The sequence below is a fragment of the Podarcis muralis genome, chromosome 7, assembly GCF_964188315.1.
Source record: "Podarcis muralis chromosome 7, rPodMur119.hap1.1, whole genome shotgun sequence".
Classification (NCBI taxonomy): domain Eukaryota; kingdom Metazoa; phylum Chordata; class Lepidosauria; order Squamata; family Lacertidae; genus Podarcis; species Podarcis muralis.
In genome coordinates, this window is record NC_135661.1 from 8,634,051 (window position 1) to 8,660,401 (window position 26,351).

The 26,351-nt window shown below is 45.6% G+C and overlaps 2 protein-coding genes across 9 annotated transcripts in view; both read left to right on the plus strand.

Moving 5' to 3' along the window:
• The first annotated feature begins 269 nt into the window (after nt 1-269).
• On the plus strand, nt 270-12,756 carry RPL6 (ribosomal protein L6). Its single transcript, XM_028741336.2, has 7 exons — nt 270-353; nt 2,764-2,913; nt 4,024-4,122; nt 8,113-8,256; nt 8,779-8,827; nt 9,986-10,170; nt 12,551-12,756. The coding sequence occupies exons 2-7, from the start codon at nt 2,764-2,766 to the stop codon at nt 12,701-12,703; spliced, it is 780 nt and encodes a 259-aa protein (XP_028597169.1). The 5' UTR covers nt 270-353; the 3' UTR covers nt 12,704-12,756.
• Nucleotides 12,757-23,157: 10,401 nt separating this feature from the next.
• HECTD4 (HECT domain E3 ubiquitin protein ligase 4) overlaps nt 23,158-26,351 on the plus strand; it is a 121,969-nt gene continuing 118,775 nt past the window's right edge. For 5 of the 8 annotated variants that reach the window (XM_028741328.2, XM_028741329.2, XM_028741332.2 and 2 more), the window contains exon 1: nt 23,158-23,819. In XM_028741328.2, the coding sequence (XP_028597161.2) occupies nt 23,628-23,819 (192 nt within the window). In that variant the 5' untranslated portion in view covers nt 23,158-23,627. The remainder of the gene's footprint in view (nt 23,820-26,351) is intronic. The other 3 variants (XM_028741333.2, XM_028741335.2, XM_028741334.2) reach the window with 1 other exon arrangement.

Below are 26,351 nucleotides of genomic sequence, written 5' to 3' on the forward strand. Positions count from 1 at the left end.
ATGGTTTAGAAGGCAAGTAATAAATTAATTGTAATAATGAAGATGTCGATCCAGTGTACAGCAACCGGGGGAAAGGCAAATTCCTTGCTAAGGATCATCAGGCAAGGAATTGATATCATGCCTATCTATGCACCTTTCGGAATAGCAGCTACGACCACAAAGTTAGTTGGCATCCGGCTGTCTCGAGAGACAATAGTGGAGTGAGCCTTTGGGGCTGAAGTCAAACTGTGGGAAGGTTACAGCACAGTAAACTACATCCCCCAGAATGCCTTGGGTCGCGCGCGGTGACGTCACGCCCGCTTTCTCTTTACCGCCGAGGTCCCGGATATTGCCTCTTTTTCCCTTCTCCGAAGGTAAGTATGGCGTCGTGCTGGCGTTTCGCTCCTCAGGCCCGCCGTTATAATCCGCTGCCATCCGCCTTAAAGAGGCGCCGAGCGAGGTGCGGGTAGGAGCAGGCTCCTCGGCGGACGTGCGGCGGGCGCTGCGGGGCTGTTCTTTTGGTCGGCGGGGTGGGATTCCCCGGCAGACGCCGCCGGAGTTTTAGGCCGCCGCGGATTCACTCTCTTGGCAGGCCGGTTCCTTGCAGGGGGCTGCCGTATTGCACCGAAGAGGCGCGCGGCTCGGAGGAGGAACACGTGTCGCTGATCTTGGGTGTCTTGTGACGGGGACGGGGGGGAAACATCTCCGACCCAACAGGTCGTTTGAAAGGTTTTTCATCGGGAGGAGCTGTCGGCTTCTTAGCCGCACGTTCTTGAGTCCTTCCACGATCTTGCAAACGGTTCTCGCCCTCTGGGGTTGGTCGTGGCTACGTGGGAAACCCTTAACGCGTGTCTCAGGTGTTTCTCCAGGGTCGCGCTCTGCCCATCCTAATACTGTCTCTTCTAGGCCACGATTTCACCAGCCTCGATATGTGGCGTGTTTTGTGGATGGTCCTTGATTGGTGCATTGGGTTGGGTCTTTGAGCATGAGAAAAGGGTCGTGTGTTCAAGTCCGACCTGGGAATGTCTCTGTAGACCAGTTGGCCAGGAGTTCTTTGTGACTTTTGTCACCTCCTTACAGCTTCTTTTTTAATAGTCACCTGACCTCTGATGCCTTATTTATGAAAAGCAGGAAAGTGCCAGTCGTGAAGTAGGCATTTTGTCTAAATATAATATTTTTTAACCTTTTCGACCAGTGGGGAAGAGTGTTGCTTGCGGGTTTTCCCATCCAGCAGGTTATTCTTCTGTTCTTATAATTCATTGAGGAGAAGGCTATCAATTGCTACTAGCCATGATGGCTATGCTCTGCCTCCAGAGTTGGAGGCAGCAATGCTACTGACACAGGAGGGGAGAGGGCTCTTGTGTTTTGTTCCTGCATACAGGCTTCCCACAGGAATGTGGCTGGCCACTTTCAGAACAGGATGGTTCCAGCACGCCCTGGTGATATTCTTAAAACAAGCCTTCCCTCTCCTCTTCTAGGAGGCTAGAGCTGTAATCCTACCTAAGCTTGCTTGGGAAAGCTATCATCAATTACTTTGGTGGTGTTATAAATAAATTTGCATTGGATCTGACTGTATCTAGCATAGACATCAGCTCAGGGGGTAAGCTTCATGTACATAAGCTAACTGAAGTACAGTGGTACCCCGCAAGACGAACGCCTCGGAAGATGAAAAACTCGCTAGATGAAGGAGTTTTTCGTTTTCTTAGCCGCTTCGCAAGACGCATTTCCCTATGGGCTTGCTTCGCAAAACGAAGCTTGCCCCGCAAGCTCCGGGGATAGCGGGGAAGCGCACCGCGTCTTCCCTGCTGTCCCCGGACCTCTTTTGAAGCAAGGGGCGGCGGGGAGAAGATCGCTTCTCCCCGTTGCCAGCCCCGCAATCTCCAGGGACAAAGGGGAAGGCGCGCGCGCCTTCCCCTCTGTCCCCAGACCCCTTTTGAACCAAGGGGCGGCAACAGGGAGAAGCGATTCTCCCCGCTGCCCCTTCCCTTGCTTTAAAACAGGTCAGGGGACAGAGGGGAAGGCGCGCGGCACTTCCCCTCTGTCCCCGGACGGTCTCCATAGGAACACATTGATTGATTTTCAATGCATTCCTATGGGAAACCGTGCTTCGCAAGACGAAAAACTCGCAAGAAGAAAAAACTTGCGGAACGAATTAATTTCGTCTTGCGAGGCACCACTGTACAGAGTTAAAAGACCAAAGGGAGACTGTGCAACATATCTAGAGTAGCATAGACACCAGTGGTTCCATGGGCACCATATATTTAATGCACATGGCTTCCCCCCAAAAATTCTGGGAACTAAAGTTCACTCCAGACAGAGCAAAATTCCCAGCACCCTTAAGCAACTACATTTCCCAGGGTTCTTTGGGGAAATTTGTGTGCTTTAAATGGTTGGGTACGCAGCCAATATTGCAACATAAGTTTTGGTGGACTAGTGTGCTTCATAATTGATAATTGCCACCACATACACGTGTGTGTGTGTGTGTCAGAGAATATATCTGAAAGTTGTGATAACACTAATGGAAGAGGCCTGTTATCATTAAAGAATGTGGTCTTTCGTTTTAATTCCATGCTACTACTGTAGCTCGTGTTTGAGATTTCAGAATTATTCTTTATCCCAATGAAGCAATTCTGTATTGATTGTAACTGTTGTGCGGTGTTGAGGGCTAGAAACGTTTTTAAAAGAAAAAACAAGCTTAAATGTCTTTTTCCATTGTGCGATGCTCCTTTCCTTTTTATTGCTTACGTTCTGCAAATTGCTAATGTTGATTTCTCTGCTTTCTAGATGGCGGGCGAGAAGAAAGCAAAGAGGGTTCGGAAGGTTCATGCCAGCCGCAACCCAGTGCTGGCCCGGGGGATCGGGAAGTATTCCCGGTCTGCCATGTATGCTCGGAAGGCCATGTACAAGCGCAAGTACAAAGCTCCAGAAACTAAGGTAGGGGGAACTAGCAATCGTTCAGAGCTCATAGTAGGTAGAGCTGCATAACTTAACAAGCTGCCATTTAACATACAGAACATTTGCTGGCGTGCAGCTTAATGAAGGCTTTTTAAAAGGGCTAGAGAGATTTCATTTTTACCCTGCTGTTCAGTGGAAAAGGAGAAGGAATGAGGAATAATCCCAGCTCGGACACTGGCTCTTATAAGTGTTCTTCGTGGGGAGGGGAGCAAGACCTCTGCAGCGTTCTCTTTTTTGACCAATCATTGGGGCCCTTACTGTGATGTACTTCCTGGGAGGCAGAGTGCACATCCTCCCAGTGGCTCTGGGTCTGATGGTAGATGCCAGAGTTTGCTTTCCTTTAATTCTGCAATTCCTGGGCAACTGATGAGGCTGAATGTTCTTCCACCGGTGAAGGGAGGAAGAGAGCTTGTAGTTGGACCTTCTGTGGCTGTTGAATCTCAATCAGGTTGGTCTCCCTGTAATAATAAATTCATATCTCAACAGCTGTTGGCCATGTTGGTGACATTGAACCTCCATATTTAAAGGCAATGTACCTCTGAACATCATGGGACGCGGGTGGCACTGTGGGTAAAAGCCTCAGTGCCTAGGGCTTACCGATCGAAAGGTCGGCGGTTCGAATCCCCGCGGCGGGGTGCGCTCCCGTTGCTCGGTCCCAGCGCCTGCCAACCTAGCAGTTCGCAAGCACCCCCGGGTGCAAGTAGATAAATAGGGACCGCTTACTGGCGGGAAGGTAAACGGCGTTTCTGTGTGCGGCTCTGGCTCGCCAGATGCAGCTTTGTCACGCTGGCCACGTGACCCGGAAGTGTCTCCGGACAGCGCTGGCCCCCGGCCTCTTAAGTGAGATGGGCGCACAACCCTAGAGTCTGTCAAGACTGGCCCGCACGGGCAGGGGTACCTTTACCTTACCTCTGAACATCAGGTGCCTGGAACAAGCAAGAGGGGAGGGCTCTTGACTGGGGTCAGCTTTTGCGGACTTATCAGAGCCAGATTCTAAGTATGAGGCAGCAGAGCTTCTCTTCTGCACTGTATTGAAAGCTAGTTTGCAAATATATTTCTAAAGTAGTTTGTGTTTTGTTTTGTCTTCAGATAGAAAAGAAGAAAAGAGAGAAAGAGCCAGCTACTATCACGAAGCCTGTTGGAGGTGATAAGAATGGAGGCAACAGGGTGGTCAAACTTCGCAAAATGGTGAGAACTTGTCTGTAAGCTGGTGCACTGTAGCAGTTAAGGCTTTCAAGTTTGAATGTGCCAGGTCTGGTCTCAAATTACACCTTCGCTATACACTTGCTGGCTAACCCCTTTCCCTCTTCCTGTTGCCACTCCCACGTAGTAAATTGGGAATAAAAAGTAGGTTGCAGCAGAAATTTTTGCAGGGGGAGGTGTCAAGCTACAGGTGCTTGCATGTCATCCATTAAATGCTGCAATTCCCTTACGAATAACTGAGCACAGCAAAAATTCATCAGGCTTAAAAACAGCCACTTGCTTTGGGGGAGTACATTCTGCCTAGTGGGGGCTGTGCAGGTGAGCAGCCAGGGTACAGATACAAAAGTTGGTTCTTTCATTCTTTTTAGGCATGACAGATGACATAATCGGTGTATAGGCTGACTAGTAAATAAAACCAAAAAATTACTTTAGACTAGTGTGTTCTCAGTGCTATAGTTCTCTTCAAATACGTAGCTTAATTTCTTCCTCTCAAAGAAATTTGGCTGCTTCAACAGTCTATTGCAGTACTGGGCCACGGTTAGATCAGGATCTACTGGTAAATCTCTGGAGAATCTGCAATAGGTTGGCAAGGGCTTTAGGTTCCCAAGTACCCTACTGGACAACAAAACCACTTTTGGGCTACTGAAGTGAAGTAAGTGAACCAGGAGTGGACTTTTGTACGGAATCATTCTGAGCTCCATTCCACCCTGTTAACAGTACTGAAAGCAAATTCTTTGGCTCAGAATGTGCTAAGAGGCACCCTGTTTTCAAATGATTATTAATACTATTTTTATAAAACCACAAAGGTGAATCAAAGGGAGGAGGGATGCAGCAATGTGTATCCACACATAAACAAGCATTTTCCAGCTCACAGTGCTGCTCCAAGCAGACAGATTTAGATACACAGCAATATACTTCTGATTACAAAGAAAGTCAGCTTAGGCATATTCAATAGATGCTCACTATCCAGAATTTGCTCTCTTGTGACAGGCTGCACATACAGATACAAGTGTTTCAGCAAGGTTCTACTCTGTTACTTGCTTAACAGTTGGCAAGAGTTTGTCCTTGGATTCCTTTGTATGTTGTCTGTTAGCTTCCACAACAACAGAATGTAGTTCAGGATTATATAGAGGCAACCATGCTTTCTATCCTGTACTACTGAACTATTATATTTATACTTTTTTATTAAATCTATTAATTTGAATTTAAAAAATCAAAATGCAATGACATTTTATACAGACACAAAGCGAGAAAATAAAGAAGAAAGAAAATAAAAAGGAAAAAAGAGAAGAGAAAAAACCCCACATAATACTATACAGTCATACCTCGGGTTACAGTCACTTCAGATTGCGTTTTTTTCGGGTTACGGACTTCCCTTCTGAAACCCAAAAGTACCGGAACGGGCTACTTCTGGGTTTCAGCGGTCGCGCATGTGCAGAAGCGCTAAATCGCGCTTTGCACATGCGCAGAAGCACCAAATTACAACCCACGTGTGCGCAGATGTGCATCCCGCACGGATCATGATCGCAATCCGAGCATCCACTGTACTTTTCATATATGTAAATGCCATATATTTACAAACTCACAAAAAAGAACCAAAACATTACTATAAATCAGCTAAAAAAGACTTCCAACTGTTTTCATTTACTATATCTATACTTTCCTTTATAATGTACAGTCTCAAATTATTTTCGTACGTCCAAACATGATATCATTTCCACTTTTTATTTACAAGAATCACTCTAGTTCTGCCAGGAGATTCTTATTCTTACAATAATTTTTTAGATATTCTTTAAATATTCTCCATTCTTTATATACATTCTGTTTTGATTGATCTCTTACTATCCCTGTCATCTTTGCTAGCTGTAGATATTATATCATTAGGGTTTGCCATTCTGCTATTGTAGGTATTGAATTTCTTGCCACTAATATTCTGGCTGCCGTTGTTGCATACATGAACAATGTTTTTATATTTTTTCCTATTTCTATTGGCAATATACCTAGAAGGAGGGTTTCTGGTCTTTTTTAAAAATGAAGTTTAAATATCTTTTTAAGTTCATCATAAATATTGTTCCAGAAGTCTCGGATAACTGCAGTTCCACCACATATGAAAATAAGACCCCATCTTTTACATTTATATCAGGCAGGCATCTTCAGTGGTATTCTTCAGCACCCGCTAAAGAGAAATGTTTTCTTATAAAGTTGATATAGGTTTTAATCTGTTTTTAGTCTGTTTCACTTTTTGAAGGTCTTAAATTATTGTTAATTTTTCTTATAATTTTATTTGCAAACTGCTTTGAAGTATTTTTTAAACAAGCGGTGTGTAAAGTAAATACCATACATGCCTAAGATAGTTTGGTTCTTCATCCCTTCTGTTTCCTGTTTTCGATTTTGTTGCTCACTTCATTTTGTATCTGTTGAAAAACAGAATAAAATACAGTGGTGCCTCGCAAGACGAAAAGAATCCGTTCCGCGAGTCTCTTCGTCTTGCGAAGCAAGCCCCTTAGCGGCTTAGTGCTATTAGCGGCTTAGCGGATCAGCTGATAAGCGGCTTGGGAAAAGGGGGGGGGGGAGAGGAAAAAAACCCTGCAGGAACTCGCAAGACATTTTTGTCTTGCGAAGCAAGCCCATAGGAAATTCGTTTTGCGAAGCACCTCCAAAACTGAAAACCCTTTCGTCTAGCGGGTTTTTCGTCTTGCGGGGCACCACTGTAGTTTAAAAAAATGAATTAAAGCAGTATTTAGTGCTGTATTATTGAAACCTATAGCCTCTTCTCAAAAGAACACAATTACATGATATGACAAAATTGTATGTGCGAAATTTGCCTGATTTGTGCAAAATCGCCAGCTGATAGCCAACTTAGTAATACTGGATCAAGTGTAATTTTAAGTCAGACTGAAACCTTCATCTGAACCATTGAGCACAGTGCTTGTGAAAACTTAAGTAGAATAGTATCATAGCCTCTGTTCTTTAATTCTACTTATGTGTCTTTTGCACCTGGCGCTAGTGGTTATATCTTGGGGTTCTGCTGAAAGGAAAAGAAGATCCCATGAGCCTGAAATCTGCCCCCTTCCCCCGCTGTGTGCAGGAAGGAGAATAGCATGATAATAGGAACACATCTGGACTTCACTAATTAGGAATGATACAGTGGTCTGCTGCTGTTGGGGTTTGATTGATTGTGTAAAATGTGTACGGGTGATCACAGGTGGTCTGCATAAATGTTTCTACCTGTAGCAGGTGACACTTGAATCAAAACAACTGCCTGCTTACTCTCTTGTTTAAGCCACGGGGGGTGGGGGGGGGCAGGAAGATTTGTCCCTCTGGGTATTGTCAGACTCTATCTGCCATTAACCCCAAACTGCATGATCAATGAGTGTTTGCAGTCCAACAGACAAGTGGCAGGCCACACCTGCTGTAAAGTATAAGTGACAGCTGAATGTTTTAAATCCTTGTGTAGTGAATGCTCACCTAATGTTCTTTCTTTGTGATAAGATACATTCCTACCATGCAAATAAGATCAAAAACAAATTGAGATTAAAAAAACCAAATTGAGATTTGTGCAGAGAATTATCATTAAACGTTGCATTATCAATTTTCACCATTTCTGTGCAAAGTAGAAAAAGGCCCTTATCCGTGCAGGTGTCCACCTGTCTGATTTTGTGTTCTGTAGGGGTGGTGCCTGTCTTTGCTTTGATATGTTTAAAGACAGATGAATGGAAAACTTCATAGGCAGCTTTCTTTAATTGCATCGGTGCTGTGATGCTTTGCTGCACTAGAACACATTCAGATCTATAGATTTCAGAATTTGTTGTATACGTGCCAGCACTGTATGCTGGAGAGGCTGCTAGACCTTTGGGCTGTTGGGCAAACACATGGCTGGGGTTTTCCCACGTCAAGCAAGAATGAGTGCTTGGAAGAAAGGGGGTTCTGAAGTCAAACTTAGACTGCGAAAGCTGATAATTCCTCTCCTTTCAGCCAAGGTACTACCCAACGGAAGATGTTCCCCGCAAACTCCTGAGTCATGGCAAAAAGAATTTTGCCCTACACAAGAGGAAGCTGCGGGCTTCAATAACCCCAGGAACTGTTGTGATCCTTCTCACTGGTCGCCACCGAGGCAAGGTAAGGGGAACTCTGTGAATGACTCTTATGCTGAGCCATGATCTGCTTCTCTAAAACAACCTGCAGTTCATTAACCATGGCTTCAGATTGTGGTTGTTAGCAGGAAGCGAGCCAGAGTTCAGCTATGGGCAGTTTTCAGACATAAGGTTAAACAAGAAAGGTATAGAGACCCCTGACCATTAGGTCCAGTCGTGGCCGACTCCAGGGTTGTGGCGCTCATCTCGCTTTATTGGCCAAGGGAGCTGGCTCTGCTTCCGGGTCATGTGGCCAGCAGGACTAAGCCGCTTCTGGCGAACCAGAGCAGCGCATGGAAACGCCGTTTACCTTCCCGCCAGAGCGGTACCTATTTATCTACTTGCACTTTGACATGCTTTCGTACTGCTAGGTTGGCAGGAGCTGGGACCGAACAACGGGAGCTCACCCAGTTGCGGGGATTCTAAGGTTAAACCATAGCTTAGTGTTATTTGCAGGCGATTGGTGTTCCTTCACCCTATTTACAAACCTCCTCTGTCTTGTTTTTAGCGTGTGGTCTTTCTGAAGCAGCTTGGAAGTGGTCTGTTGCTTGTAACAGGTAAGCTAATCTTACATGGACAGCTAGGTCCTATAACATTTGCTTTCCTATAATCTGCTCACCTGGATTAACTATTTGGTGCATTTTGTATCTTGGGACTCTTAAATAAATTTCATTTCCTTCATTAATACAAATACAGGGGTGAAAGTAGTGGATATAGTAAGTACACCTCAAATATTACCACAATAGTAAACACATAGAGCTCTCTGACCTATTCAAAGAACTTTGCTAACTAGTTGTAAACCTTACACCAGGCATGGGGGACCTGTCACCCTGCAGATGTTGATGAACTGTGGTTCGCTGGCCATGGACCAAGCTGGCTGTGGCTGGTGGCGGTTCAGAGTCCAGCAATATCTGGAGGACCATGTCATGCAACAGCCCCTACAGGTGAATCACTATTATCCCACGTGATGTGAGTGCAGGGGCTGAGTTTGAGAAAGAGTTCCATTTGGTGACTTTGTGCCAGGGGCAAGGTTCAAACTGGGGACTTGCTGATTCATAGCTATACACACTTGGGAACAAATTCTGTTGAACTCAGAGGAATGGATATCCAAATAGACTTGTAGCATACTAGGTATCCCTCAAATACATTTCTTACAGTAAACAAATCATGGAATCCCACTATTGTGTGGTGAATCTTAATGGATTTTACCCCTCATATAAAGCAGTGTGCACTGCTTTAGAAAGTACTGCACAAAAAACAGTAAATGTCACACCCAAACTTGACAAATGGCACTTCCAGAATTACTTTCAAGATCCGAAGAAACCACACCCCAACAATATCTTGTGCCTCTTCTGAGTTCTATTTCTGTTCCCTTTTTTACCCTGAAAGCCACTCTGGAAGTTCTTGAACTAAGGTGGAGTAGCAGGTACTTGGCAATAAATATGTATTTTATTTTATTTTTTTTAGTGTGTTTTCCTGTCATTCCCAGGCTGTTCTGCCAGTTTCCTGTGCTGGCTGCATTTTTCTTGAGAGTATAGAATAGCTGGATTCGCTTGTTTTGTTTTTCTTGGGGGTGGGCAGTCAGTTGATTCCTTTGAGCAGAGCAGCAACGTTGTGTCCCGCTTGAATGGCAGGAAAACACATACCAGCCGGGCCTTTTCCTGGTGCCTCAAGGCCACCGTATGTCATTCACTTGTCCTGTGTCTTGCCTGCAGGTCCCCTGACCATCAACCGGGTCCCCCTGCGCAGGGCTCACCAGAAGTTCGTCATTGCCACTTCAACCAAGGTTGACATCTCCAGTGTGAAACTTCCAAAGCACCTCAGCGATCTTTACTTCAAGAAGAAGAAGCTGCGTAAACCCAAACACCAGGAGGGGGAAATATTTGACACTGAGAAAGAGGTGGGTGCGTTTTCTGAGTGAATGAGATGGGCAAAAGCGTGTGCGTGTGTGTGTGTGTGTGTGTGTGTGTGTGTGTGTGTTTGTCTTGAGCACCTACGAGTTAGCAAATCTTGGAGAAAAAACAGATGTAGATTTGCAGGCCACCAAATCTTTGTACAGTGGTACCTTAGATTACATACGCTTCAGGTTACAGACTCCGCTAACCCAGAAATAGTACCTCGGGTTAAGAACTTTGCTTCAGGATGAGAACAGAAATCATGCTCCGGCAGTGGGAGGCCCCATTAGCTAAAGTGGTGTCTCAGGTTAAGAACAGACCTCTGGACCGAATTAAGTACTTAACCCGAGGTACCACTGTATTAACAAGTCCCCAGCAGGACAAACAATATCCCCCAGATAGCATGTCAGAGAGGGGTTTGGCCCACCTGACAACTCAAGTAACACCTTGATTATAGAACAAACTGCCAAGCTCTGCTGTTGTTCAACTTACTTGCTCTAACCACAGAATGTAAAATATCAGAAGGGGACCTGAGAGTACTTTGTATGTATCTTTGATATACCTAAGTTCGTGATATTTAATGAATGAAGAATGTACCAGGCTAAAGTGGTGCTTCAGGTTAAGAACAGACCTCCGGAACGAATTAAGTACTTAACCCGAGGTACCACTGTAGTGACTCTTGGGGGACTGCTGAACAGAAGTGAGTCCAGCATTGTGCATTTGACTGTTGTGATGGGGTTAGTGTGATATATAGTTTTCTCCAACTTTGGGCCCTTTGCATGTTCTGGATTCCATCTCCCACTGCCCTGGCTAGCAATGATGGGAGATGCAGTCCAGCAAAATATGGGGACCTGGCATTAGCACAGCTGGGCTGCCTATCTCCTTCAGAAAAAGACTTGCCTTCCACAAAATAAATAGGACCAGATTTTAGGTGCAGATTTGATCCTAAGCTTGCAGTAAACAAAATACCGTATTTTTCGCTCTAGAAGATGCACCAGACCATAATACGCACCTAGTTTTTGGAGTAGGAAAACAAGAAAAAAAATACTCTGAATTTCAGAAGCCAGAACAACAAGAGGGATCGCTGTGCAGCAAAAGCAGCAATCCCTCTTGCTGTTCTGGCTTCTGGGATAGCTGTGCAGCCTGCATTCGCTCCATAAGACGCACACACATTTCCCCTTACTTTTTAGGAGGGGAAAAGTGAGTCTTATAGAGCAAAAAATACAGTACCTTCTATGGCAGGGGTCAGCAAACTTTTTCAGCAGGGGGCCGGTTCACTGTCCCTCAGACCCTGTGGGGGGGGGCAGACCATATTGGGGGGGGGGTGAACGAATTCCTATGCCCCACAAATAACCCAGAGATGCATTTTAAATAAAAGCACACATTCTACTCGTAAAAACACCAGGCAGGCCCCACAAATAACCCAGGGATGCATTTTAAATAAAAGGGCACATTCTACTCATTTAAAAATGCGCTGATTCCCAGACTGTCCATGGGCTGGATTTAGAAGGCGATTGAGCCACATCCAGCCCCCAGGGCTTAGTTTGCCTACCCATGTTCTATAGGGATTCATTGGCTTGCAGAGCTCATGCTCATCTGCTACATTTTTTTTTTTAACAGAAAAATTAGCCTTTAATCAGATAGCTTGGTTGGGAGGGAGGGCAGCCCAGCACACAAACACCGCTGCTGCCTGTTGTCCTGTGCCCAATTCTTTTTCCTAGACCACGACATACACACAGGTGTGCCGGTACAGGAAGTGAGTTTCCCACCATAGATGGGGAAATAACAGCCTCTGCTGCTACTCCGCACCCCCAAGAGAGCTTTGGACAAACAGAGGAGTTTCAGAAACATTTTGTGAAATGGCATTGGCAAGCGTGTGGAAAGGAGGTTTTCTATTTAAAAAGAATTAAATGTCTTTTTTTAAAAAAAAAGATATTTATTAAGATTTTACAAAAAGAAAAAAGAAAAATACAAAATAAAAATGGTTAAAAAACAATTCCATCTTTCCATCACTTATTTTACATTTGCTTGTTTCCTGGACCTCCTCACACCTCCCTTTTTTGTATTCCAATTCAATTTATTAGTTCAGCAAATCCTTTCCCTCTTTGTTTATCCTAGTCTTTACTCTTAAAATATTATAACATTAAATTTTTACCTGTTAATAATCCATTTTTTCATATTCCTAATAGCGTTATAGCTAAAAACCACTTAACTTTTAAAAAGAATTAAATGTCACCGGGTGTATTGAAGTAGTTCTTTGCATCCTGGTCCACAGCAGCAGCCTAGAGGAAGCGGGAGGTGTTGTAAGCCCTGGGGAGGCTCCCTGTTAAAGCAAAGGGCACTAAAGGGCGAACAAATGATTGACGCGCTTTCCTGCTTTTTCAGAAATACGAGATAACGGAGCGACGCAAGGCGGACCAGAAGCACGTGGACTCCCAGCTCTTGCCCATCATCAAGAAGGTGCCTCAGCTGCGAGGCTATTTGCGTTCGACATTTTCGCTTTCCAATGGCGTTTATCCTCACAAATTGGTTTTCTAAATTGTCTGGAGACACCACAGTAAAGTTTGGAGAAAAAAGAACCCTACAAAATAGTTTTACTGGTCGTACTTCCTTTCTGTAGAGTTTAATTCTGCTTTATCTTGACTTAAACAGCTAACTATCTGAATACTGTTTTGCGGGGGCTGGATGGAGGAAGGTGGATGGTATGGCATTTCTTTTTGATAGTTGGTTAGCCGAGGGAGCTGTACCAGAAGTTATTTTCCTTAGGTTTTCATTCTCAGTAGACCTATGCTGGGAACCAGCAGTCTCCTTACGGATGACACTCTTCCCAACTGCCCTCCTTTCATTTTGAAACTCTGCAGGCCTTTTTCAAGTGGGCATGGACAGAATTCTCACACTCTCATTTCAGTAAACTGAAGGAAAGTCTACATGGGTGATTCAATAAGGAGCAAGGGAGCTTTGGCCTTTGTGGGCTGTGTGCCTACATTTCTCCAAAATTGCACTTTGAGGCCTGACCCTGAGGGTTTTAACATCACAACCACACACTGCGTCCTTTGCTATTTATACATATATTGTATACATTGCATTTAATTCTGCGTTTTTCTTTTGTCTTAATACCTAAACATGATGTAGCATATTGCGGGTAGGTGTAAAGAGTGAGATAACGGCTGGTGGAAGAATCTTCCGTTGTTATCTATTTGTTCAATAAGATTTATATGCTGCATAAAGGTAAAGGAGCCCTGACAGTTAAGTCCAGCCGCGAATGACTCTGGGGTTGCGGTGCTCATCTTCCTTTACTGGCCGATGGAGCCGGCGTTTGTCCATAGACAGTGTTTCCAGGTCATGCGGCTGGCATGACTAAGCCGCTTCTGGTGAAACCAGAGCAGTACACGGAAACGCCGTTTACCTTCCCGCTGGAGCAATACCTATTTATCTACTTGCACTTTTTGGGGGTGCTTTTGAACTGTTATGTTGGCAGGAGCTGGGACTGAGCAACGGGAGCTCACCCCGTTGCGGCTTTTCGAACCACCGACCACCTGATCAGCAAGCCCAATAGGCTCAGTGGTTTAGACCACAGCGCCACCCACGTCTACCAAAGCGCAACCTTTTAATTGTAGAAAAAAACTCAAAGGGGAAAGACTGATTCCGTGCGATCCTGCTTAGTTTACAAGGCCAGCAGTGTCTTTGTAGCAGATCAAGAAATGAAGGAGATAAGACTTCACAGCTGAAGTGGAACTCTCTGCACTTCTGTTCACCAGGGGTCTGAATTGTGTAGAGGGAGGGGCTGTATCTGCGCGCTATTAAATTGAGGGCCTTGAGTGGTACACAGTGTTAGTCATACTCAGGGTAGACCCATTGCAGTGGGCCTACTCAGGGTGTGGCAACCACTGAATACTATCCATTGCCTTTTCTTTTCTCTTCACATCAACTCTGCCTTCATGCTTTCACCGTGTTCCAGCAGTCCAGCTCTCCACCGTAGAACAAGATTTAATTGCCAAAGTGTGGCTGGCCACAATTTGTCAGTAGAGGGAGCTGGAAGTAATCTATCAGAACAGGGCAGTCCAACAACTCATACCAAGCGGGCAACAAGAATAATTTGACACGCAACCCACAGGCCACACACGGAATTAAATTTCCATATCATTAATTATAAAGTGTTTGCAGTATAGTTTATATTATTTAATATACATGATATATTTATGTATATATAATTACATAACTAATAGATTTAATTTATTTATTAAACAAGTTTAATTCACAAACACAGGGTGTGTCACTGGCAGAGAAAGATGCACAGCACAGAAATACAGAAGAACCCGGGATCAGGGTTTGTGAGAGAATCTTGAAATCCCACCTGAGGAAGATCTGAGGTCAGGTATAAGAGCAGCCCTGAAACAATTGCCACCATGTCCCATCTCTCCCACTCAGTTGCAGTCCAGCCCACCTCTCTCCTTGCCCATCTTGGAGAGGATAGAGGGAAGAGGCAGAAAGTCACAGGTTCAAGATCCTCTTTCCTTACCAATATATAATAATAATCATAATAATAAATTTTATTTATTCCCCAGCCAAGGGTGGCTAACAACCAATAATAAAAACAAGTTGATTAAAATACAATTAAAAAAAACAAGATTAAAATACAACATTAAAACATTCGGATGCAGCCTCTTCACAGGAGGAGAAAGGAAAAAGAAAGAGGGGGAGGGAATCAAACTGATTCTAAGCCAAAGGCCAGGTGGAACAACTCTGTCTTACAGAAATCAGATCCCGCATGGCCCTGGTCTCATGAGACAGAGCGTTCCACCAGGTGTTCCACCAGTGTTGAAAAGGCCCTGTCTCGGGTTGAGGCTAATCTGACTTCCTTAGGGCCCGGGACCTCTAGGGTGTTGCTATTTATGGACCTTATGGTCCTCCACGGAGCATACAAGGAGAGGTTTGGATGTGTGACATTAGAATTGGGGGTCTTAAAAATCCCCCCCCTTGCCAATCTAAAAGCAGGAACCTGGGTTTGCTCTTTCCCACCAGCTGTACAGCTGAGATCTATCTGCCCTGACTGCCCCAGCCTCCACTACTCCCCACCCACCCCACTGGTCCTGCTTCTCTAGATCCCTGCCAGGCCCTTGACTTGCATGCACATGGGACCATGAGGAGCGCCCCCAACACACCAGTAGCAGCAGCACCATCACCACATCTCTGCAGTATGGCCAAAGCTGAGAGTCCTTTTAAGAATATCTTTCTCTGGACAGGGAACCTTTGGCCCTGCAGATGTTGGCTCCATCAGCCCCAACCCACATGGCCAATAGGGTGAATGGGATCTGGAGTTGAACAACAGCTGCCGCAGATGTTTCTTCAATTGCCCCTGCTGTGTTTTGCATTGTGGTTCTCCCCCTGCCTGATACTTGGGGCTGCCCTTGAGACTGACCCAGAAACTCCAGCGGGTGCAGAATGCCGCAGCGAGACTCCTTATGGGGTCTTCGCTGCGAGATCATATCCATCCGGTATTATACCAGCTGCACTGGCTCCCGGTGGAGTACAGGATCAGGTTTAAGGTGCTGGTTTTAACCTTTAAAGCCCTATACGGCCTAGGACCCTCGTACCTACGGGACCGCCTCTCCTGGTATGTCCCACAGAGAAATTTACGGTCTGCAAATAAAAACATCCTAAAGATCCCAGGCCACAGAGAGGTTAGGCTGGCCTCAACTAGAGCCAGGGCCTTCTCGGCCGCGGCTCCAATCTGGTGGAACGCTCTGTCACAAGAGACTAGGGCCCTGCAGGACCTGCAAGACAGAGCTGTTCCACCAGGCCTTTGGTCAGGGCACAGCCTGACCCCCTCCTCTGGCAATCGGCAATCTGCACAGAATTTTGCTTGATGGTTGCCATTAATTTGATTTTAATTTGATTTAATTAATTTTATAATGAATGTTTTTAGAATGTCGGACTATTTTGATTGTTGTTAGCCGCCCTGAGCCCAGCTTCGGCTGGGGAGGGCGGGATATAAATAAAATTTATTATTATTATTATTATTATTATTATTATTATTATTATTATTATTACTTTTGAGGGGAGAAAACTCCAGTTCTCCCTGATTCTGCACATTCTTTGGTAGGGACCATGGCATTTCTGGTTTTAGGCACAGTTTTGGTTCCCAATATGAGGGTGGGACTCTGCAGCCTTCCACTTGAAGTACAACTCCCACTATCCCTGGGAGCTGATGTGACAGGGGTCCGACAGCATCCAAAGATAACTATCCTTTGACATTATTGCTGTGCGAGAGATGGGCTTTCCGCCATTCAGAAACGCTTCACTTTTTAGCAGTGTGGTTTAATCTGTAAAATTGTGAAGACATCCTCCAATTGGGATGATTGGCAAAATCAAGGTAAACACTGCCAGAAATTGTGTGAATACATAGATGGCTCTACATGGACAATCATTTCAAGTAATCTGCTTTTTTTTTTAGTTTTGGCTGCTGCCCAGTTTAGCTGACTCATTGCTTTTCGCCGAGCACAGAATGGCTATGATCCTACCCACCACTACCACCCTCCTCTCCAGCCTTGGGACAGCTAATAGAAAATGTTAGAAAGGTATCTGCTTCCAAAAATAGATGCAAAAACTCCCTGGTGTACTTCATTAGCATCAGATCTGCCTTTGGCAAAACATCTCCCTTAAAACAGCAATCGAGAGGGCAAAAGAAGGAAGGAGGAAGGCTGGATTGCCTGAGCAAGCGGTGGGAGGAAAGCTTTGGGTCAGAGAGCACAGAAAAAGAGCAGCTAAATTGTTTTTCGAGTTAGTGTAATTGGTTTCGGTAGTCAACAGGGAGGAAATGTGCTCTGGAGCACTTCTTAAAATTTCTATTTGATCGGCTGCAAGTAAAAGTGGACATACTTAAGCTGTGAGCCCACTAAGCACAGTTTTGGTTCAAGAGTGGATTGCTGGGCAGGAAAGGATTGGATCTGCCTACCACATCTTTAGACGTGCACACTGGGTGATGGCCACTGTGAGTCACACTCAATCACCCAGTGGTTGCAAGGTGAGTATCTTGAATCTTTACAACAGGAGATACAGGGCAAGTGCCAGCGCCTGAATACAACCCTTAAGTCATAAATAAAATGATGTAACAAGCTGATGTTGCCATGTTTGATGAGTCCGGAAGGTCACGCTATCATCCCTGCGTATATAGGAACGAACATTAGCAGGATTATTTGAATGAGGCTGTCAGGACTGGTCGTTGTCCTCTTCAGATCACCACAGAAACGCTTCTTGTTCTTTTATAAAACTTTTTATTGCGTATTAACAAAACATTCTTATAAAATTCTAACTCTTCCCTGACAGAGGCCCTTGTTAGTCATTATTAGATACACACAGAACACCTTTAATTTGAGAATTTCAAGTGCAAATAAGTTGAACCTCATAGGCTGCTTGTGTTGCTTTATACTCTTTGAATACCGCAGGGGCAGGAAAACTCAAAATAGCCAAGCATGAATAAAGATTCAAATACTGTAGAACAATCATGTTTGATAGGAGTAAGAATTGAGAGCAGTAGAAGAGCCTGATGGATCAGGCTAATGGCCCATTTAGTACAGCATCCTGTTCTCACACTGGATAAACAGATGCCTATTATGGGAAACCAGCAAGCAAGACCCAAGCACAAGGACGCTTTCCCCCTCTGTGGTTTTCAGCAACTGATCCTCAGAAGCATTGCTGCCTCTGACCATGGATGGATAGCATTGCTACCATGTCTAGAAGCCAGCAATAACCATCAATTTCTCAAATACTCATCCATGCCAGTGGGTCTCTTCCAAACCTGTATGGGAGGCTAGAATCTATAGGAGGAAGCTTGCTAAACCAGCCAGGCTGGTTCTTTTGTTCCTTTGCCTTAGCTGCTCAGCTAAGTACCTGCCATTCACATCTTTAAAGACTGCTCTGTTGCCATAGAGACATTGGTGGGCCCACCTCGGCTGGCTGGATATGGCTTCCACAATTGGCCAAGAAGGGGCTGTGTATTAAGAGTTTTGTGTGATGATGCTTAGAAGTTGGTGCTGGAAGCTGGAGACGGAGAGATGTCTGCTCCGTGCTGGAGCCAAAGACACCAGAGTTTCCATTGACCTTCATTCCAAGGTAACTGAAGCCCAGGCCGGTGCTGAGGCCCGTGGAGTCCCTGGCCATTCAGAGATTGGGGCTTGCATACTGCAACAGTGAAATTGCCAATCAACTTGGAGTAATAGACTACTAGCACATAAGCAGTCACTGATAACCTGTTCCCAGAAGCCAAAACCCATCCTGCAACTCTTCATGCCATACAAATGACACCAGTTAGGAACTCGGCTAAATAATAATAACAGAGGAAATGGCTCCTCCAAGGCTTGACACTCCTGTCAACACACAGGAAGTGCATGGGAATGAGTCAGTGTGGAGCATCTTGGCTGAGAACCATGCTATGCGCTATAAATGAGTCATGACATAGGTTGTTGCTAAGTAAGGTTACCAGGTCAGGAACATTCTAGACTGAGATTTCAGGTCCCAAACCAGAGACCTATAGGTGCTCCCTGGTGATATAATTGTGGCCAACCCTGGTGATTCTTCTTCTGTGCTCCCTCCCATTACTGAGCCCTGGAGACAGAGGTTAATGGGGGGGAGCAGAGAAGTGCAGACACCCACCCACACCGAGAGCATGTGCAATAATTTGCAGTTGGCTCCTGCCAGACTGAAACTTGCAAGCTGCATGCAGTCATCTAAGAAAAATTGTTTAATGCACTCTCACCCACCTGGCAATGCAATCTGCCACCAGGAGGGATAAAGGAAAACCGTGATTCTTCATGTCACCCCTAGATGTCTAGCAACCCTACTGACTAATCTGGCCCCGGTTTGGCCAGTAAACTAATAGCACTACGGTAAGGTAACCTTTTCTGGTCTGTTTTTGTTTTGTTTGTGCCTTGCAGACTACATCACTTACTGAGAAAGAGAAAGGAGTTGCTAGGATTTTTATTAAAAGGTCTATGGTTGTGTAATAAATCTTATTGTTGCTGATTTGTATAAAACTTAACAATTTAATGCAATACCTCCCTTCCCCTGAAAGCCGCATCTGCAATAATAGCTGGGGAAATGTGCTTTGAGGCATTTTGGGTAGCCCACAGCCTTATGTGAGATTAAAATAGAACAAGGGTGGGATCTGCCTGCCAATCTTAGCTGGACAGAGGGTCCAGGTTGGCCCACAAGGTCATTTCCCCCAAATCACGGCAACCTGCCCATCAACTGACATCACTCGTCGTGTCATCTGATGAGAAGGAGGGGGGCGGGTTAAATCAGGCATTGGTTGTGCACTCCTGTTCCTAGCAGGGAACAGCAGCATGCAGCCATAGCAGTAGGATTTAAACCCCCCCCCCCCCACTTATCGGCTGATGAATGAGGGTGAAATCTTGCTCACTTCAGCAGGTTTCTATGCAAATCCCTTTTGTGATTCTTTATCTGTTCTGCCAGACCTATGAAGGCAATTAAGAACACATATTTCTACCATGGTTAACTGATATCTGTTTTTAAGTTTTCTGTACCATTTTAACAATGCTTTTATGTATTTTTGTTGTAAACCACTTCAAAATTGTTAATGAAATACAGTGGTATCTCAGGTTAAGTACTTAATTCGTTCCGGAGGTCCATTCTTAACCTGAAACTGTTCTTAACCTGAGACACCACTTTAGCTAATGGTGCCTCCCACTGCACGATTTCTATTCTCATCCTGAAGCAAAGTTCTTAACCCAAGGTACTATTTCTGGCTTAGCAGAGTCTGTAACCTGAAACATATGTAAACTGAAGCGTATGTAACCCGAGGTACCACTGTACTGGCATATAAATATGTTTATGAATAAATAAATAGTTAAGGAAACGTTGGGAAAATGGAGTGAACTGCCTTGTGAATCCCCAGGAACATGCCATTATTTCTCGGTTTAGCTGCAACTTTGCTGGCTGGGGCTGATGGGAGTTCTGAGCCCAAAACGTCTGGAGGGCACCAGATTGGCAAAGGCTGGTATAACCCACTGGGCATCAGGGACAAAGGAAGGAATGCTGAGTGATTAACTTGCACAATTTCAAAGGTTGGGCTCTGCCAAAATGCATCTCACCTTTCCAACTTGAGCACTAATTTGCACATTCTCATTAATAAAATGCCAATAACTATTATATTTCCCTCTTGCACCCCACTTTTCATCACTCAGGTACTGCTTGTCTTGCATTTATCTCAAATAACTTCACTCAAGTTTCTCTCATAATATATATGGTGTATAAAAATACGTTGTAATATGACGCCGGCTATTTTTTATTTTCCTGTATATTTCTGGCTTCAGACAATTGCCTTGGAAAGACTGCATTCCCTCTGCCTCTGGGAGAGAGTCTTGCAGAGCAATAAGCCTGTTATCAGATGGCACTTTGGAGATTTGTAAAGCAATTTAAGCGAAGCAGGATGAGAAAAACATCTAAGTCACCTGATTCTATCTATCGCAGGATCAGTTCCGCTGTGCATTGGAAAGAGTCCCGACATTCTTACATACGTACTAACAGCAGCCCTCTCAATTGCAACAGAATGAGATGAAGGGTTCTGGAAATTGCCAGCATAATAATAATAATAATAATAATAATAATAATAATAATAATAAATAAATAAATAAATAAATAATTGTGCCCAGCCACTCTGGGCGGCTTCCAACAAAGATTAAAAATACATTAAAATGTCACACATTAAATACTTCCCTGAACAGGGCTGCCTGTTCAGCAAGAAGATATTGAAGTGTGAGAGGACGACCTAGAAACCAAAGGCACAGGAGGAAAGGATATCTTTGAAGTGAAAGGAGGAATCTAGCTAATTTAGGACTAGCCTCCTTCATCTGGAAGATGGAAGGCTTCAAACCTAACCAGACTTATCTGGGAATAAGCCTGTATGAAAACCAGCCAACCTGTGTAAGGCAGGCTTAGTCATTTGGCACTGTTTGAAACATCTAGAAAGTTTCGTTTAGTGATGCTGAGCTAGAAATAAGAAAGGAATTGAGTATAGAACATGATAGGGAAACCATCACAAATGGGAAAATAAATGATCAGAAGCCATTCTAAACCAGGAACGATGACATCAACTTAAGAGCAAAATCCTGCCTTTTCCAGGTGTTTTATTATGACTCCCATGGACTGACAAAGCCTTTCCAAAACCAGACAAGAGATAAATAATAAAAGTTTATGATAATACTAATAGTGATAATAATTTTATTGTTTATACCCCACCCACCTGGCTGGGTTTCTAGGGTTTACAGCATATATAAAACATATGAGGCTCAAACCTGCAACCTTGGCATTACCAGCACCACGCTCTAACCAACCCGCCACCCAGGCTGACAATTTTTAAAGTTGGCATGTAAAATGGGAACAAGATTTATTGGTTGGTGTTTTGTTTTTTTGCTTTTGTTTTTATTATGTATCTAGTGTTTTTATCTTGTGTTTCGAACTGCCCTGAGATCTACGGGTGAAGGGCGGTATAGAAATGTAACGAACAATACAAATAGTAAATGAAAATTTAAAAGCATGCCCATTTACACAAACAGGGGTGATCGGAACTTTGAAATATGTAACTTATTTACAACCCGTTTGGCTGGGGAGAGCCGTTTTGTGGGTTATGAGACTCACTATGAACCCTGGAAGCATATAACCGTATTGTATATTGTATTGTGTGAGTGTCTGGAGGCGGTTGGAGGATGGATGGCGGATAACAGATTGAGGTTGAATCCTGACAAGACAGAAGTACTGTTTTTGGGGGACAGGAGGCGGCAGGTGTGGAGGATTCCCTGGTCCTGAATGGGGTAACTGTGCCCCTGAAGGACCAGGTGCGCAGCCTGGGAGTCATTTTGGACTCACAGCTGTCCATGGAGGCGCAGGTCAAATCTGTATCCAGGGCAGCTGTTTATCAGCTCCATCTGCTATGCAGGCTGAGACCCTACCTGCCTGCAGACTGTCTTGCCAGAGTGGTGCAAGCTCTAGTTATCTCCCGCTTGGACTACTGCAATGCGCTCTATGTGGGGCTTTCTTTGAAGGGGACCCGGAAACTGCAACTAATCCAGAATGCGGCAGCTAGACTGGTGACTGGGAGCGGCCGCCGAGACCATATAACACCGGTCTTGAAAGACCTACATTGGCTCCCAGTATGTTTCCGAGCACAATTCAAAGTGTTGGTGCTGACCTTGAAAGCCCTAAATAACCTCGGTCCTGTATACCTGAAGGAACGTCTCCACCTCCATCGTTCTGCCCGGACATTGAGGTCCAGCTCTGAGGGCCTTCTGGCGGTTCCCTCACTGCGAGAGGCCAAGTTACAGGGAACCAGGCAGAGGGCCTTCTCGGTAGTGGCGCCCGCCCTGTGGAACGCCCTCCCTTCAGATGTCAAAGCGATAAACAACTACCTGACATTCAGAAGACATCTGTTCAGGGAAGTTTTTAATGTGTGACATTTTAGTGTATTTTTCATCTTTGTTGGAAGCCGCCCAGAGTGGCTAGGGAAACCCAGCCAGATGGGCGGGGTACAAATAAAAAAATATTATTATTATTATTATTGTTGTTGTTGTAAAATAAAAAATAATGTCGGTGATGACAGCTAAGTGACAAAAGGACAAAAGTTTTATTATTTGCGCTGAGGGGCATGTACCCTGTGAGGTGACATATTTGGAAGCTCCTTGAGGGCAGGGACCCTCTGCACACGCCATGTACACACGGAATAGGTACAAACAGCGAGGACGACGGTTCGGTGGAGAGGGAGAGAGACAAAGAACTCTCCCCCTTGGGCCAAGCCGAATTTTTTTAATTTTCTGAGGGAAAAAGAAGCGAAGCCGCCGCAGGGAGACCAGGCAGGAGGCGCCTGAGGGGAGAGAGGTGGGCGGAGCCAACCGGCTCGGAAGGGGGCGGGCTCCTTATTCCCTGGCGGCCAGTGAGCGGGCCCGGTCGTCGACGTCGCCGCCGCCGCTCTCCCCCCCCCTCCCTTTCGGAGCGCTCGCACCTGTCAGTCACTCCCGCCCGCTCGCTCGCCGCGGCCTCCCGCTCCCCTCGCTCTCTTTCTATGACGGTTCGGCGCGCGCGGTGCATGCTGGTCCCTCCGCCTCAGCAGCCCTCCGCCTCCAACATGGCGTCGCGCTGTCACCTGTGTGTGTGAGGGAGAGGAGAGGGGAGAGGGGAGAGAGGCACCGCCTGACTGACTGGGGCCCCCCCTCGACCCTCATCACCCACCCCGCCCCCCAAAAAAATCCCTTCGCCCCCCCCCGCTTTCCCCTTTCTCCTCCTTCTCCCTCTTTCTCCTTGGCTCGGCTCCTCCCCGCCATGGCGGGGGGCTGAAGGGATCCGCCTCCCTCCCTCCCTCAGCAACAGCATCCCTTCCCCTCCCCTACGCTGAGGCAGGTGCTGTCAACGCCGCCGCCTCGGCTTCACCCGCCGCCGCCGCCGCCGCCTCCTGATGGGGTCCCCGGCAGGCGCGTCGGGTTCGGCGGTTGCTGCGGCCGCGGCCGCCGCGGCAGACTCTGCGCAGTGGCTGTCGGTGAAGGAGGAGACCATCTTCCTCCACGACGGGCTGATCCGGGTCACGGACCTGGCCGAGCTGCCCAGCGAGATCATCGGCGTGGCCGAGCCGGGAGACACGGAGCTGGAGGTGAGGAGGAGGGAAAGGGGATGCGGAGGGCGCAGGGGGAGGGAGACGGGGACTGGACCTGGCTGGCCTTCCTCCTCCTCCTCCTCCTCCTCTTCAACAATAAGGTGGGGCAGGAGGGGGGAATCTGTTCTTCACCAGCGCCACAACTGTAAACACACACTTTCTCTCTCTCCCCCCCCCCCCCCAGTTTAGGCTTATAAATGGAGCGTGTATGGGGCGAGGAATCAGGTCAGCATCCTCATCCCTGCAATTTAGCGATGGATTGTGTGGGTGGGGTGGAATTTGGCCTCCTCCTCCTGCTTCTTCTTCACCATCATCTTCAGGGCCTGCTCACCTCTGCAGAGTGGGCTTTTAACAATAAGATGTGTCTGGCCTTCATCATCTATTCTACATCATTATATTCATCCCTTCCCTGTGAAGTAGCGTTAAGATTAGGGGAGCATCTTGTCATAATCATAATTGGGCTTTAACAATAAGATTGGTGGGTGGATCTGGTATTCATCAGCATTGGTTGTCATCATCACAACCAACATCTGACCTCCTTAAAAGTGCTTTAACAATAACATTGGGGAGGGGATGTCAAGGTGAATGGGGTGGTAGAGAGGGGAGAGATGCCAAAGGGTTATAATGAGGCAGAGGATAAAGAGGAATCTATTCCCCCTTGTATTTCTTTCCTCCTCTCAGTGATGATGATGATGATGGTGATGTTTTTAATCAACAATTTATTAAGAACTTTCAGTGTTAGGGGGTGATTTTGACATCTTTTACAACCCCAAAGGATAGGGATGGCGGAGGAGTAAAAGACGAAATGTTCATATGTATATGCAGTACCCTAAATCAAGAGGTTAGAAAAGACAGGGTATCAATTCGGGGGGGGGGGGGGAGGTGTGTCCACAATTTTTGATGTTGGGAAGAAATGTGGTGTTGGGAGAAGTGTCGGAATTGGGGGTACCCCCAAATCAAGGCTTTGGAATAAGGTAGGATGTGAAAACTCTGGTATGGAGGATAAAAAATGGTGGGTTACTGAAATGGAGAGATTTGAAAGAATGAAAGAGGGCGGAAGAAATATGTGACAGTGGGCATTAAGTTGGAAGGAATATGGGGAAGGGGAATAAAAGAAAGGGTGAGGGATCACAAAGAGCAGTAATTGAAGGTGGGGTGCCAGTTAGTAAAAGATAGGGTAAGATTGAAGAGAAGGCCAAAAGGGGAGTGGGGATAAGATGAAGAGTCAAAATGAGAAGGGTATAGGTATGCTGAGGGCACAGGAATGTTGGTTAGTGAGCAGACTGGATAAATTGCCTTTAGGCTTTGGTAAAATGTGAGGAGCAAGAAGAGTGAGGAATGGGTGAAAGGAGCTTAGGAGAAGCAATGTGAAGGTGATGGAGGATATACTGTGAAGTAGTAGGGGATTGTGGTTACTAGATGGAGGATGGGGAGCTGTGAAATCTCAGGTGCAAACTCAATAAGGGGTGGTGATGAATGCTTTTGGGTGGGGATGAGAGAGGAGCACCTGACTGTTCCAAAAAAAGCCTTGATGCGCTAGGATCATAATTAGGTTAGGGGGGAGATTGATAGATAATTAGGAGAGAATGAAGCAACAAGTCATACACATGCCTGCCAGGTCTGACACCCAAATTTGTTGAAACGATGATGATGCAAAGGTGATCCAGCACCAGGGAAGGTGCAGGATGTAAGATGATAAGGCTTTCAGAACCTTGTTTTGAACCAGGAAGGGCAAACCCTCCCTGTCTCCATTGCCCAGAGAGCAGTCTCTTGAAAATTGATTTTATGGTGTTCTTAATTATTATTTTGTTATTTACCAATAATTATTTTCACAGTGAAATATCTGGGGTGTTCTTAAGTACTGAGTATCTAAACTAGAGGTTATAATGACTGTTGAAAGGCCGAGGGAAGTAGCTATGATTCTTTTCCACTTCAGCCTCCTCCTCCAGTAAATATGGGCAGTTGAACTGTAGTTAGAGAGCAATTGTGTGTTGTTTGAAATATGTAGTTTGGGGAAATTGCTGTCAGTCATTTCTGCTTGCATCTCTTCCCTGGTCTGCATCTCTTTCTCATGCACCTCCCTCCATCACCCCGCCCTCTCCCCCAGCAGTGTGGCTTGCAGTGACACAGGTTCTTTGTCAGAAGCCGGGTGGCGTGAACCGAATGGGGATGGTTCAGCAAGCGCTGCATTGAATGCTTATATTTGATCACCTGCAGTTGTTTAGGGGCTCAGCAGAAGGTTATTTCTTATTGCTAAAAAGAATCCTGAGCAGTAACAGATTTAGTAGCGAGCAGCCTGGACAAAATTATTACTGTACTCTGATGATAGCAAGGTTAATGCCTTGTTCATGCCCTTCAGCTTAATGTGGAAAAGAGACTTAATATTTCTAAACATATTTTCTTTTACTGTTGTCCCCCCCCCCCGTGTTATTAAAGTGAATTCTACTAGCTCTGCAAGGCTATGCTTTTGTTACTGACATCTGCTGTTTCTGGGGGAGTTAAGAATGCAATGATTAATTAGTCTTGTGG

Coding starts and splice junctions, on each gene's coding strand:
- RPL6 (XM_028741336.2), top strand. CDS start 2,764: ATGGCGGGCGAGAAGAAAGCAAAGAGGGTTCGGAAGGTTCATGCCAGC. Junction 2,914..4,023: donor ACAAAGCTCCAGAAACTAAG/GTAGGGGGAACT, acceptor TTTTGTCTTCAG/ATAGAAAAGAAGAAAAGAGA. Junction 8,257..8,778: donor CTGGTCGCCACCGAGGCAAG/GTAAGGGGAACT, acceptor TCTTGTTTTTAG/CGTGTGGTCTTTCTGAAGCA.